This window comes from Colobus angolensis, unplaced genomic scaffold (assembly GCF_000951035.1).
Source record: "Colobus angolensis palliatus isolate OR3802 unplaced genomic scaffold, Cang.pa_1.0 Scaffold305, whole genome shotgun sequence".
Taxonomy (NCBI): Eukaryota; Metazoa; Chordata; class Mammalia; order Primates; family Cercopithecidae; genus Colobus; species Colobus angolensis.
Window position 1 is genome coordinate 1541091 of NW_012116322.1, and position 13716 is coordinate 1554806.

Consider the following 13716-nt stretch of genomic DNA (forward strand, 5'->3'; position numbering starts at 1 on the left):
CCCACAACAGGCCCCGGTGTGTGATGTTCCCCTTCCTGTGTCCAAGTGATCTCATTGTTCAATTCCCGCCTATGAGTGAGAACATGCGGTATTTGGTTTTCTGTTCTTGTGATAGTTTGCTGAGAATGATGGTTTCCAGCTGCATCCATGTCCCTACAAAGGACATGAACCCATGCTTTTTTATGGCTGCATAGTAAGAATCCTAAACTTTTAATTTTAATAATCAGTAGATACTTCTGATTGTACCTACATATTATGTCAGCAGTTTTCAAACTTGGTCTCAGGATTGCCTAATACTGTCAAACATTATTGAGGATCCCAGAGAGCTTTGGTTTAGGTAGGTTCTATCAAATGTTTTCTATATAGTAACTTTTAAACTAAGGCATTCTTAAAATGTTTACTAATTCACTTAAAAACAGTCATAGTACCTATTACTTGTGTATATAAAATATATCTATGAAAAATATGCATATTTTCCCCAACAAAAACAAATTTAGGGAGAAGAGAGGCACTGTTTTACATTTTTCACAAATCTCTGTAACACCTGGCTTAATAGAAGACAGCTAGATTCTCACATTTGCTTCTGATTTCTGTTGCTGTTTCATGTGTTATGTAGCCTCTGGAAAACTCCCCTGTACACTCATAAGAGAGTAAACAAGAAAAGAAAATAGCATCTTTATATTATGGTGAAAATAATTTGTCATTAAAGATCCCCTGAGAAGGCCTCAGGGACCCCCAGCAGTTCCCAGACCACACTTTAAGAACCACTTTACTAAATCACCATTGCAAGCATTTATTCTATTTTTAAAAATTATACCTAATGTTTATTAAGTTCTAGATGTTAAACTAAGTGTTTTACATGTGTTGACTTTAATTCTCATGACAGCATCATTAGGTTGAGTACGCATTATTGTCCCCATTTTACAGGGAAGGAAATTGAGGCAGACAAAGTTAGGCACTGTGCCCCGGGCCACACAGTGAGCAAAGGGCGGGGTCCAGATTTCAACCCACTGTGCCTCAACACCCTGCCTTTCCAAAAAGACTCAGACCTGCTCATCAGGTGACAAGGCGCTAGCTTGAAATATCATCCTGCTGCCACTTGAGTGCTTAACATACATCAAACCTCTCACCCAATGTTGTTTCGTTAAATAGCATTATATGTGTGTGACATATTAGTTAATCCCCACCTTACCTTTGCAAAGTAGGTCTTCTTACCCCCTTCTTTTGTAGATGAGAAAAATGAGGCTCTGAGAGGTTAAATCTCTTGTCCTCCATCTCAGAGTTAAGAAGCAGAGATCGGATTCCAACTCAGCCCTATCAGTCTCCCTCCTTCCCATCTCAGCCCGTGCTGTGTTTTGCATCCCATTAGCATGATGCTACATTGCAAAGGGCTTTTTACTTAGGGTTCTGTTACAGCACGGCCTGCCCGTGTCCAGCCGTGGTCCACGGGTTTCTAAGTGCTGGCCAGCCCAGCCACCTTTTGTGCATGCAAATGAGCTGGGCAAGGGGCCTCTGTTAGGTCTATTTGCATTGGCAGCCTGGGTAATTGCATGTCCTAATGGGTACAGCCACGCACACTGTGCTTCCACCATTTGCCTACCCTGGCACGGAGGTCTTTTTGGAAGCAGGTGCGGACTTCTCCCCGTTTGTCCCTCCCAGTGGCCTTGGTAGCCTTGGTGATTGGAACGAAGCCTCGGACACTGAGTTCAACAGCAAACAGCTACCCAGCCGGCTGTGCGTGCACATGGCACAAAAGGAAGCCGTAAACTGGTCACGATAAGCGGGTGGGATGGACGCCCTCATGTCTGAGCAGTGCACCTGGCTGGGGTTTCCCTTTGGCCCTGTCCCTATTCCTAATAGCTGTGGAGAGGCAGTGGGGTATTGAAAGGCATGACCTCCGGACCTAGGCAGCCTGGCCTCAAATCCTGGCTCCTCTGTTTCCTAGGTGTGTGGATTTAGTAACTTAACCTTCCTGTACCTTAATGTTCCAATCTGAAAAATGGGTAGAAAATATAGCATCTTCTTTATCAGCTCGTCATGGAGATGAGTTAGTGCATGCAACAGGCTTGGAACAGAAGTTCCCTAAGACATACATGTTTCTTAAGCACTTAGCACGTGTCAAGTATTATCTTCTATGCTTGATCAATTCAATCCCTGGGAGGTAAGTGCCATCTTCGGCTCCTTGGGATGGCTGAGGAAACTGAGGCAAAGAGAGGAGAAATGTTCTGTCCCAGCTTGAAGAACCCCAGCAAATGAGGAATCAAGCTCACTTATTCCTGAGTCCGGAACTCTGAATCTCAGTCTGCTACTATAGACGATGATGATGGAGGGATAGGGCTGGGAGGAGACGGGATACCCTTTGGAGCTTCCGTCTTTTCCTCAGTTCCTGGTTTCTTAAGGTCCATCGAACTGTTTTTTTTAATGAGCTGAAGGGGCAGAATTTGTTCATTGCATACATTGATTAATGACTAACTCAGAATGGTTAGTAACACGCATTCGGGACACATCATTTTACAGATAAGAAAATTGGACACCAGCTAATGGAATACTAGTACCCAGGTCTTCCCCATCCCTGCCTGGTGCTCTTTCTACATAAACAGTAAGAGCAACGGTTTGTCTCTAAGTGGATAGTTTAAAAATCACAGCAACCCACCCCCACCCCTCAGAAATGGGAGCAAGGAGTCGGGATTCAGTAGACTAAGTATAGATTCATCCTGAACCAAGAGAACCTGGGAAAGGACCCACGTGTCTTTGCAACAGCAGCGTGGGTCAGGTAACCTGCCTCTCAGAGCCATATTGTTTAGCATATTTCTACCTGATTGAAATTGGTTCTAAACATGCCCAAGGTTGAATGGAAACGGAGGACGTTATTGCATTTAATTATTTCTCCAGAATAAAAATGGATTCTAGCAGCAGCTTAGAGGTAAGGCAACAGCAGAGCAATTAGAGTTTTGGAGCTTGCACGCAAACATTTGAATGTGCAATCATTGTAATAAGTACATTAAAATAAAGTAAGTCAAAGGGTTGCATTGGCATAAACAACTCAAGGTGAGAGAGTTGGATTGATTAAGATTAGAGAAGATGACACCAGTTGATCGCAGTTGAGAAATAATAACCAATCTGTCCTCTAGGCGGAGACTGTCAGGGGAGAGAGTGTTAATTGATAGAGATACCCAGTCTGCTTTGCCACTCGTTCTTCTTCCGGCTTTGTGTGGTGCGCATGTTCTAGTAGTTTTACATACACTCTTCCTCATTGAATTACCCAAGAGGTGAGGTACTGTTTGTTTGTTTATTTTGAGAGAGAGTCTCGCTCTGTCACGCAGGCTGCAGTGCAGTGGCACGATCTCAGGTCACTGCAGCCTTCGCCTCCCGGGTTCAAGTGATTCTCCTGCCTCAGCCTCCTGAGTAGCTGGGACTACAGGCGCCCACCACCACGCCCGGCTGATTTTTTGTATTTTTAGTAGAGATGGGGTTTCACAGTGTTAGCCAGGATGGTCTCGATCTCCTGACGTCATGATTTGACCACCTCAGCTTCCCAGAGTGCTGGGATTACAGGCATGAGCCACCGTGTCTGGCCTGAGGTGAGTATTATTATCATCTCCATGGATACCAAGGGGTTATCATCCCAGTGTTTTAAATGAGGAAACTGAGACACAGAGTTTGAGTCACTTCATTACTAGCAGCATGGACTCGGTCAAGCTATTTAACCTCTCTCTGTGTTAGTTTCCTCCCCTTAAGGAGGACTAATACTGTCTGCTTCAAAGAGTTTTCAAGAAGATTCAAAGGACACAGATCATGGGCCACTTTGGTGCTGGGCATATGATGGTTGTTTTCTATGGGTCTGCCTGGAGACCTCCCAAGATTGGTTTTGTAAAGAGAAGGGATCCTGGGTGTGGCTTTCTCGATCTTGAGTCTCCACAGAAAAGACAGAAAAGCCAAAATCTGTTCACCCCTTGGCAGCCAGATGAAGAGTTAGGGGGAACATGAAGTGATATGTCACGTCCATCCTTGGATGGCTGGATAAAGAAAATGTGACGTGTACATACAATGGAGATTAGCCTTCAAAAAGAAGAACATCCTGCAACATGCAGTAACATGGATGAACTTTGAGGACATTATGCTAACTGAAATAAATCAGTCACAGAAGGACAGATAGTACATGTATTTATTCCGCTTCTATCAGCTGTCGAAAATAGTCAGAATCCTGGAACTAGAGAGTGAAATAGTGGTTGCCAGGGGTTGGGGGATTGGGGAGGAGAATGGGGAGTTGCTGATGGACAGGCATAACGTCTCAATCATGCATGCACAATGAAGAAGCCATAGAGATCTGCTGTGCAGTCAACAATATAGTATATATTGACTATATATATATAGTCAACAAAATAGTAGTGCATGCAACAATATACAATTTGCTGTATGTTGCATAGTAAAATAAAGTGTTTAAATAGTAAATAAAAAAATGAGCCAGGCACGGTGGCTCACACCTGTAATCCCAGCACTTTTGGAGGCCAATGTAGGTGGATTACCTGAGGTCAGGAGTCCGAGACTAGCCTGGCCAACGTGGTGAAGCTGCATCTCTACTAAAAATACAAAACTTAGCTGGGTGTGGTGGCTGGTGCCTGTAATCCCAGCTACTCAGGAGGCTGAGGCAGGAGAATTGCTTGAACCTGGGAGGCGGAGGTTGCCGTGAGCCAAGATCACGCCATTGCACTCCAGTCTAGGTGACAAGAGTGTAACTCCATCTCAAAAAAAAAGAAAAGAAAAAAATGAATTGGTGGGGGAAAGCTAGAGAGAACTCCAGCAGTCACTATAGAAAATGGCAGTGACTCCGAGGGACAGGAATTCTCAGGCCTCCAGTTCTCGCTGACTGCGCCTCTCTCTGACTTTTCTGGAAGCGATCTAATATCTGTGAGCTCTTCATTCCAGAAGACAAAATATTTTCCTTCCCTCTTACACTCGAATCTTTTTATTTCCCGTGGCAGCTGAGTAGCATCCGGGGCCAGGCAGAAGTTCACAGGGCCACCACAAGCTAATCATTGCCATTGTGGTGGCCTCTCTTGAATAGATAGCGGGTATTAATCATGAATCCAGTTAGAATCAATGGTGGTGCCTCTTCCTGGTATTACACATTAGCCAGAGGAATCGGCCATTCTCTGATTGTCAGATTAGCATCATTGACCGTGGGGAGTGGAGGGAGATGATCACAGTGTTTTCTGTCTGGTTTTGCTTGGCGAAGTTCAGCCAGAAAGTGATGGAGAACAGGAGCTTTTGAAATGGGGGTTTGTGGAGATTTTCTCTTGTGTGTGGGGAACCTTGCTGATAGTAAGGAAAGAGAAGAGCCCAAGAATAACACTTAGGATATGTCTGAAGAGAGAAAATGAACATGTCCGTCAGGGCAGTAGCTCTTCTGGCTTACTCCCTGCCCTTTAGACATTTCTAGAAGCTTCTAGAAAATGGGCTTAGGGACAGAATTTAAATTTATGTTCTTGGAGCATGGGAGTCGTCAAATAGGTTTTTCTGTCTGTTGGAGGGAGAAAAAAAATTGGCTCCTGTACCTAAGTCAGCTCAAAGGAAGAAAGGAGATCAGGTTGGCTCCTGGATTAATCAGGATGAGTTAGACCATGCTACAGTAACACAGATCCCCCAAATCTCAGTGACTCAAAGCAAGCAGGGGTCAATTTCTGCACCCTGAGGGTTGGTGGAGTCTCTGCTTCACATGGGCCTTACTCAGGGATGCATGACCTCCACCAGGAGGAGGGTGGTTGGATATTGTGGTATCCAGTGAATGACACCTTATGGGTTCCAGTGACTGCTCTTGGCCATACCACGTTTCTTGTCTATGCCTAATGTGCAAGGGATAGGGACGTGCAATTCTAACACATGCCTAGAAGGAATGGAACTGAAATGGTTTTTCATAGCTTTATGGAATGCCACCCCTGCCCATCAGCTTCATCCCGACAGATGCTGATATGAGCAAAGAGGGTGATACCCATTCCACTGCAGGGGAGCTCAATGCTTCTCAATTTACCTCTCAGCAAAACACAAGAGGCGTGATACAATAGCAGGTTTTAGAATCGGGCAGTTGCAGGTTCACCGCCTCCCCAAGATGAATTTGTGCAAATAGCTTAACATCCCCAAGCTTATTTTCCACCCTTTTCTGTAAGTGCCTATGTTGGAACTTGTTTCCAGAAGTTAAGTGAGATACTCCATCTATGGGCTTAGCATGGCACCTAGCACGTGATCCATACTGAAGAATGTATCACAACAAGCGTTGGCTCCTCGTTCTATAAAATGGTAAGGCGAATACATCCAATTGTCAGTACCCTATTAAGTAATACCTGTGAATAACTTACTATGGTGCCTGGCTGGTGGTAAGAGCTCAGAAAATGTGTCTGAGAGGCTGCTTGGGACTCTTCAAGGGCCTCCGGATAGAAAAACGGGAAAAGAGGAACATCAGCAGTGTTTGTTTAGGTTACAAGAATAAAGATGTACTCTAGGTACCCACTGAAGGGGATTTTTTGTAGGTCTCTGTGGGAGAATAAGAAAGACGAGAAGCAGAAGGCCCTCACTTATAGATCTGGATGTAAAAGCAGTTCCTGTGTACGACCAGTAGCCGCCCTGTGACCCAATATGGGATGGATCAGCTCTCTTGAATCTCTTTCCTTCTTCCTGCCTTGTTAACCTCCCAGCTCCTGCAGCCTCAAACTCCACGTGCTTTGTGGCCGCTGCTTACTGTCTCCCTATGACTTTCTGCAACACAGTAGGCCACTGGCCAGCCTGAAGATTGCAATTTGGAGGTCACACACCTAGAGCAGATTCATTTAGCTGGGCGGGAGGGGCCAGATCTTGCAGTTCAGTGTCAGCTTGCAATGCTTAAGGGTTTTGGGTGGTGGGTGTAATAAGGATCATACAATTTCTTGGAAGTGGATAGTGTCCCTGGTAGCCCAGAGTGTGGGGTCTGTGATCTGCCTGGTTTGAATTCCAGCTTCACCACCAACTAGCTGGGTGACCCTGGGCAAGTCACTTGTTCGTGCGTGCTTAGTTCCCCACCTGCAAAATGAAAGTCATAGCCATGCCTAGCTTACAGAGTGGCCACAAGGTGTCTTAGTGTCAGAGCCTCCACCAAATCAGAGAAATTCGTGCTTACAGCTAGGAGCAATGGAGCAGAGGCTAGAGGGGCATCTGTTTTGTTTTTTGTTGTTGTTGTTTTTTTTGGTTTTGTTTTGTTTTTCTCTGAGACAATTTAACTCTCACCCAAGCTGGAATACATTGGTGCAATCTCAGGTCACTGCAACCTCTGCCTCCCGGGTTCAAGGAATTCTCCTGCCTCAGCTTTCTGAGTTAGCTAGGACTACAGGTGTGCACCACCACCCCTAGCTTTTTTTTTTTTTTTTTGTATTATTAGTAGAGACAGGATTTTGCCATGTTGGCCAGGCTGGTCTCGAACTCCTGACCTCAAGTGATCCACCCGCCTCGGCCTCCCAAAGTACTCAGATTACAGGTGTGAGCCACCACACCCGGTCCTAGGGGCACCTTCTTTTCCAGGCCATCACTAAGTCATATATGGATGGATGGTGAGGACAGAAACAATTAACCAAGTCCAAGAGGAGGAAGCCTTTTAACTCACACTCCAGCAGAGCAGGGTTCTGTATACATTTTCTTAAAGGGTAGAAATATTTTAGGATAGAAATATTTTAGGCTTTTCAGACCAGTTTCTATTACAACTATTCACTCTGCTATTGTATCAGGAAGCAGCCATAGACAATACACAAATGGACAGATGTGGCTGTGTCTTAATAAAACTTTATTTATAAAAAACACGAACAGTTGTTTGCTGACCTGCTGGGGTGGGAGCCTTGCTGAGGGTCAGCTGCTCTTGGTTACCACTGCAGTTCCGCTGTTCAGGCCCTGATGCCTTTTTCCTTGGGAACTGGTAAAAGGCATATTTCAGCCTTCCTTAAAAGGAAATCTAGCAGGGATGCTGCTCATTGCCCCTGTGTTTCCATAGCAACAAGGGCAGGTATATGGAGCCATTACTGTTCTGTGTGGTTTTAGAGGTCAAGGGGCCATGTTCTAGGACACTGGATACGCTTTCAGATTAAGGCCTTGGGAATGAGCTTCAAGCAGAAGCAGCGTGTTGCAGAAACAATTTGGGGCATTGGTTGAATGATGCATTTGATCACTCAACTGATCAAAGTAACCAGGACCCATTTACCCATAGAGGAGCTGAATTTGGGGTCCAGCCCTTCTAGAAACATCCATGCCACGCATGGTCTCCAGAATGACTCCTGATCTTTGTGTCGACCCCAAGTGACTTCATCAGTTCTGTTCCACATACACACACGAAGAGCCAAACTCAAGCACAACAGTGTCACAAGTTTGCATTGCTCTAGGACTTAGCGTAAGGTTTATCCTACAAGGGCTGCATTCCTCTTTAAAAAAAAAAAAATGCCGCTGGTTTCTTTCCCACAGAATTTACAACAGCTCGGTCTGATTTCTCTTATGGGCATAGATATATGAGCATGTCCTAAAGGCAATGGAATGTACATAATATCCTACCAATATTTTTCCCTTTATAACTTTATTATATCATTTCCAGCCCTTAAGTAAACCATCACAGCACTTTCAGCTGGAATTTAAACAGGACGCTGGAACACAGTGTTTGTTACCCAGTGGCAAAACAATCAAGGAAAGAAACTGACTTGAAAAGGTGTGGTTAGTAAGAAGCATTGAGGATTGTAGTCATGGCCCTTTAGAGCTTGAAAAAGCCTTCGTTTCTGGTTGGAAATCTGGTATTTCCAGATGGGGAAACTGAGATCCAGAGAGAAACATCTTACCAGAGGTTAAACCAGTAGCAAAAGTGGGATGTGAAACTATGGCCCAGGCTTCCATATGCGTATGACTCACTCTCCTAAGGCCAGTACGCTTAGCATGATCTCTCAGTCAAGTTTCTCTTCTCTTTCTCTCCCCTCTTCTCCAGGATGGCTACTTTTCTCACCGGCCAAAAGAGAAAGTGCGAACAGACAGCAACAATGAGAACTCTGTCCCCAAAGACTTTGAGAATGTCGACAACAGCAACTTCGCACCCAGGACTCAAAAGCAGAAGCACCAGCCTGAGTTGGCGAAGAAGCCACCGAGTAGACAGAAGGAGCTTTTGAAAAGGAAGCTGGAACAGCAGGAGAAAGGAAAAGGACATGCATTCCCTGGGAAAGGCCCCGGTGAGGTGCTGCCTCCCGGGGACAGAGCCGCAGCCAACAGCAGCCGTGGGAAGGATGTGTCCAGACTGCCTCATGCCAGGAAGACTGGCGGCAGCTCCCCCGAGACCAAGTATGACCAGCCCCCCAAGTGTGACATCTCGGGCAAGGAGGCCATCTCTGCCCTGTCCCGTGCTAAGTCCAAGCACTGCCGCCAGGAGATTGGGGAGACCTACTGCCGCCACAAGTTAGGGCTGCTGATGCCTGAGAAGGTGACTCGGTTCTGCCCCCTGGAGGGTAAGTTCCAGCCCCAGTGGCTCAGAGAGAGATCTCCTGGCCGCTTCCTCCTCCTGCCCAGCCCCATTCTGCTCACCTTCTCAGAGCTCCTGAGAAAGGCTGCCCTGTTTTCCAAACCCCGGATGAGCACGCGAGATCTGATGTGTTCTAGTACTCCCTGAATGTTGAAGTCTTGTATCAGAAAAATTTTGTAAAATCAGGTTACCTTTTGTAGGTGCTTTAACCCATTGCGTTTATGGCAGAGGATGAAATTATAGTGAAATCGGGAGCTGATGTGACGTTTGCAGGAGCCAAGGGAGCTGTATTGATATGGTTTGGTTTCTCTTTCAGCAGAATACTGGGATTAGAATTGACATGAATATTACTGTAATAGATTATGATTTGAGAGGTTTCCAATTGGTTGCATTAACTTCTCTGTCCATTTTTCTTTATTGAAAATTTCTTTCCCTCTTCTTTTTCTTCCTCATTTGCTTCTTATATCCCTTCTTCTTTCCTTCCCATCCTTTTATTTTCATTCTCCTTTTACCTCCCTTCCTTTATTTTCTTCCTGCTTTCTTTCTTCCTTTCCTTTTCTTCCTTCTCTCTTCTCATTCCCTTCCTTGTTTTCCTCTCTTCCCCCTTCCTTCTTTCCTATTTCCTTTCTTCCTTATTTTAATTTTCTCTCCTTTCTTTTCTTCCTATTTTCTTTCTTCCCTTATTACATTCCTTCCTGCTTTTTTCTCTCTTCTTTCCTAATTTTTCTCTCCTCCTTCCCTCCTTTCTTCCCCTCCCTCCCTCCCTTCCTTCCTTCCTTTCACGTTTCCGTGCTCTTTCCTTTTCCCCTCCCTCTTTCCCCTCACTGGCACTCTTCTGTGTGCTGATGACCTGGTGATAAACCAGCTCTCTTGCTGAGACATAGGGAGGGATCAGAGCTCTGATCCAGAAATTCACAGGCAGAGAGGAGGGGCCCTCTGAAGATGGGGAGACCAGTTTCACTAGCACATGTGTAATCATGCCATTGATGTATATTTCTTGGTGGTGATTTTCCCCTTCTCTAGTGCCCTGGGAAGGGGAATGACAGCAGCCGCAGGTGGCTAGTGAGGTTTCGCTGTGTGCTAGACACCGCACCAGGCTCTGTGCAGTCAATTTGTTAATGACGTCCACCACTCTGTGAGGCTGACGCTGATGTCATGAGCCCAATTTTTTTCAGATGAGAGATGTAAAATCCCTCTCCCAAGTTCACGTGGCCTTTAAGTGACCTTACAAGCTTACTGTTATGGCAGGAAATTTCAGACCCACTCAGAGTAGACAGAACCCCAGTGTACCCGTGACCCAGCCACGTGGTTGCTGGTTATTGACTCGTGGTCACTGTTGTTTAGAGCATGCCCCCTTCCCTCCCGCTAGCCCCTGCCACCTTAGCTTATGATAATCCAGCCTCTGGGAACACTCAAATTTTATTTTTTCCTCGAAGAAGATCTTACTTCTCAAGACATTTGTGAATTCGTTTGCTCAGTGGTTTTCTCTGTGGAGAGGGTGACAGCATCCAAAAGGCACCTTCCCACAAAGAGTTGGTGCCACTAGCAACAAACAGAGAGGAATGCATTTGAAATAAATGGGTGTGGATTTCATTCAAGCTCAGCTACCAGCTAGTAGGGAGAGTCCTTTCTGCTCTCAGGTCCTGGATTTCTTATCTGTCCAGGGAGCAGCTTGTATTCTAGGGGTCTTTTTGCTCCACCATCCCTGGGAGCCTACTTCACTATTGACTCCTGGCCATCCCTCCTTCTCATTGGGCCACACTGCAAAGCCAGCCCAGCTGTCACTCACGAAGTGGCCAAAGGTTCACAATACTCCCTTGTTGCTTCTAAATCCAAATGCCAACACCTGCTTTTGTTATCGCCGAAGGTAAAAGACCCTTAACTGAGCATGGAGGCCGGCAAGGAGGCAACAGAGAGCTCTGGGGGCTCCAGTGGGGTTGGGGGCATGTCAGAGTCAAGCTAGATGGAGTTTGGGGAGGTGTCAGGGTCAACAGATACAGCTGGAAGGGATCCACTGAGGGGCTGCTCAATGTCAAGGCATAGAGTCAGAGAATCAAGCCAGCTGCAAAATTGGGGAGTAAGGGCTTTCCGTTCCCCCAGCATTGGTGCATCCAGGAGCTACACAAGGCTTTGCCTGGTGTCCTCCTGAGAAGGCAGATGCTCAGTTCACACAACTCTCTTGATGCAGAAAGGAAGTGCAACATGAGAATGGCTCCCCAGGAAAGTAGCCTAGAAAGACCTCTTAGGGAACTCTTCATTCGATTCCCTGGACAGATAAGGACATGAGGCTCATAAAGGGGAAGAGACCTATGCCAGGTCACCCAGTTCATTAGAGGTGGTTTTCATTTTAAATGTGTGCCTCTGTGTTTAGCACTGGTCACAGAATAGAGGATTTAGATCAGATAGGAGGTGGCCATATACACTAAGTACACAGAAAGAGGGCTGGATGGACAGACAGCAGACCTTCCTTGTGGCCCCTATCTGCAGGGATGGGGTGGCAGCAGGGACAGCTTTAACAAGTGCATCTATATTATTTTAGTTTCTAGTAGCAAGCATGTGTCTATGCAGTACTTTTGTTTTATATCTGGTTGTGTGTGTGTGTGTGTGTTTTGTTGTTGTTTCTGACAGTCTCACTCTGTTGCCCAGGCTGGAGCGCAGTGGCACAATCTTAGATCACTGCAACCTTCACCTCTCAGGTTCAGCTGGTTCTCCTGCCTCAGCCTCCCAAGTAGCTGAGATTATAGGTGCCTGCCACCATGCCTGGATAATTGTTGTATTTTTAGTAGAGGTGGGTTTTCACCATATTGGCCACGTTGGTCTCAAACTCCTGACCTCAAATGATCCATACACCTTGGCCTCCCAGAGTAGCTGGGATTACAGGCCTGGACCACAGTATCTGGCCTACACAATACTTTCAAATAGAAAGATTTAGAAAGGAAAGCTTCCTTTCTCCCTTGCAGTTTCAGCCTTGTCTAAGTGGTCCAGGTGGTTCCTGTCTATATTCTTGATTAGCTTTGGCACATAGAGTGTAGCAATAATTAAGTGGAGTGCAGCGTTTCCAGAATCTTTTGTTAACCTGTGCCTGGCGGAGAAGTTTTGGAGGCCTGAGTTGAATGCCATTCCATGAGGGTAATATTGAGCTCTTTCTGTATATCAGGGACAGTACGTTTGTTCTGGGAAGGGCCAGATCTTAAGTATTTGAGGATTTAGGGGCCAGTCTTTGTCACAACTATTCAAGTCTGCCATCTGTCATAGGGCAGAAGCAGCCAGAGACCAGACATACACAAATGCACTATGTTCCCATTAAACCTAACTTATAAAAATAGGCCAGCCGGGCGTGGTGGTTCACTCCTGTAACCCAAGCACTTTGGGAAACCGAGGCAGGCAGATCATTTGAGGTCAGGAGTTCGAGACCAGCCTGGCCAACATGGCGAAACCTCATCTCTACTGAAAATACAAAAAAATTAGCTGGGTATGGTGTCGTGCACCTGTCATCCCAGCTACTCTGGAAGCTGAGGCAGGAGAATTGCTTGAACCCGAGGGACAGAGGTTGCAGTGAGCTGAGATCGCGCCACTGCACTCCAGCCTGGGAGACAGAGCAAGACTCCATCTCAAAAAAAAAAGAATAGACCATGGGCTGGATTTGGCCCTTGGGCTTTAGTTTTCTTATCCCTACAAAATGCTATCACTGTCTATAGTTGGCCCTTGAAGAATTCTGGGGTTACGGGTGCCAACCTCCTTGCAGTCAAAAAATAGAGCACAACTTTTAACTCCCCCAGAACCTTAACTGATAATAGCCTGCTGCTGACCAAAAGCTTACTGGTAACATAAACAGTTGATAAACACACATTTTGTATGTTACTTGCATTATATACTGTCTAGGCCAGGCACGATGGCTCATGCCTATAATCCCAGCACTTTGAGAGGCCGAGGCAGGTGGATCATCCAAGGTCATCAGTTCAAGACCAGCCTGGGCAACATGGTAAAACCCTGTCTCTACTGAAAATACAAAAATTAGCCAGGTGGGGTGGTGCATGCCTGTAATCCCAGCTACTCGGGAGGCTGAGGCAGGAGAGTCGCTTAAGCTCGGGAGGTGAAGGCTGCAGTGAGCTGAGATTGTGCCACCACACTCCAGCCTGGGCAACAGAGCTAGACTCTGTCAAAAAAAATTATAAATAAATAAATGTAAGTAAGCTAGAGAAAAGAAGTTA

At 45.9% G+C, this 13716-nt stretch overlaps 1 protein-coding gene across 1 annotated transcript in view; it reads left to right on the top strand.

The window, feature by feature from the left end:
• The window catches only part of XYLT1 (xylosyltransferase I), a 182661-nt gene that overhangs the window by 13185 nt on the left and 155760 nt on the right, over window positions 1-13716 (top strand). Inside the window, exons 3-4 of the mRNA XM_011950301.1 lie at window positions 1660-1762; window positions 8981-9491. Of these exons, the coding sequence (XP_011805691.1) occupies window positions 1660-1762; window positions 8981-9491 (614 nt within the window). The remainder of the gene's footprint in view (window positions 1-1659; window positions 1763-8980; window positions 9492-13716) is intronic.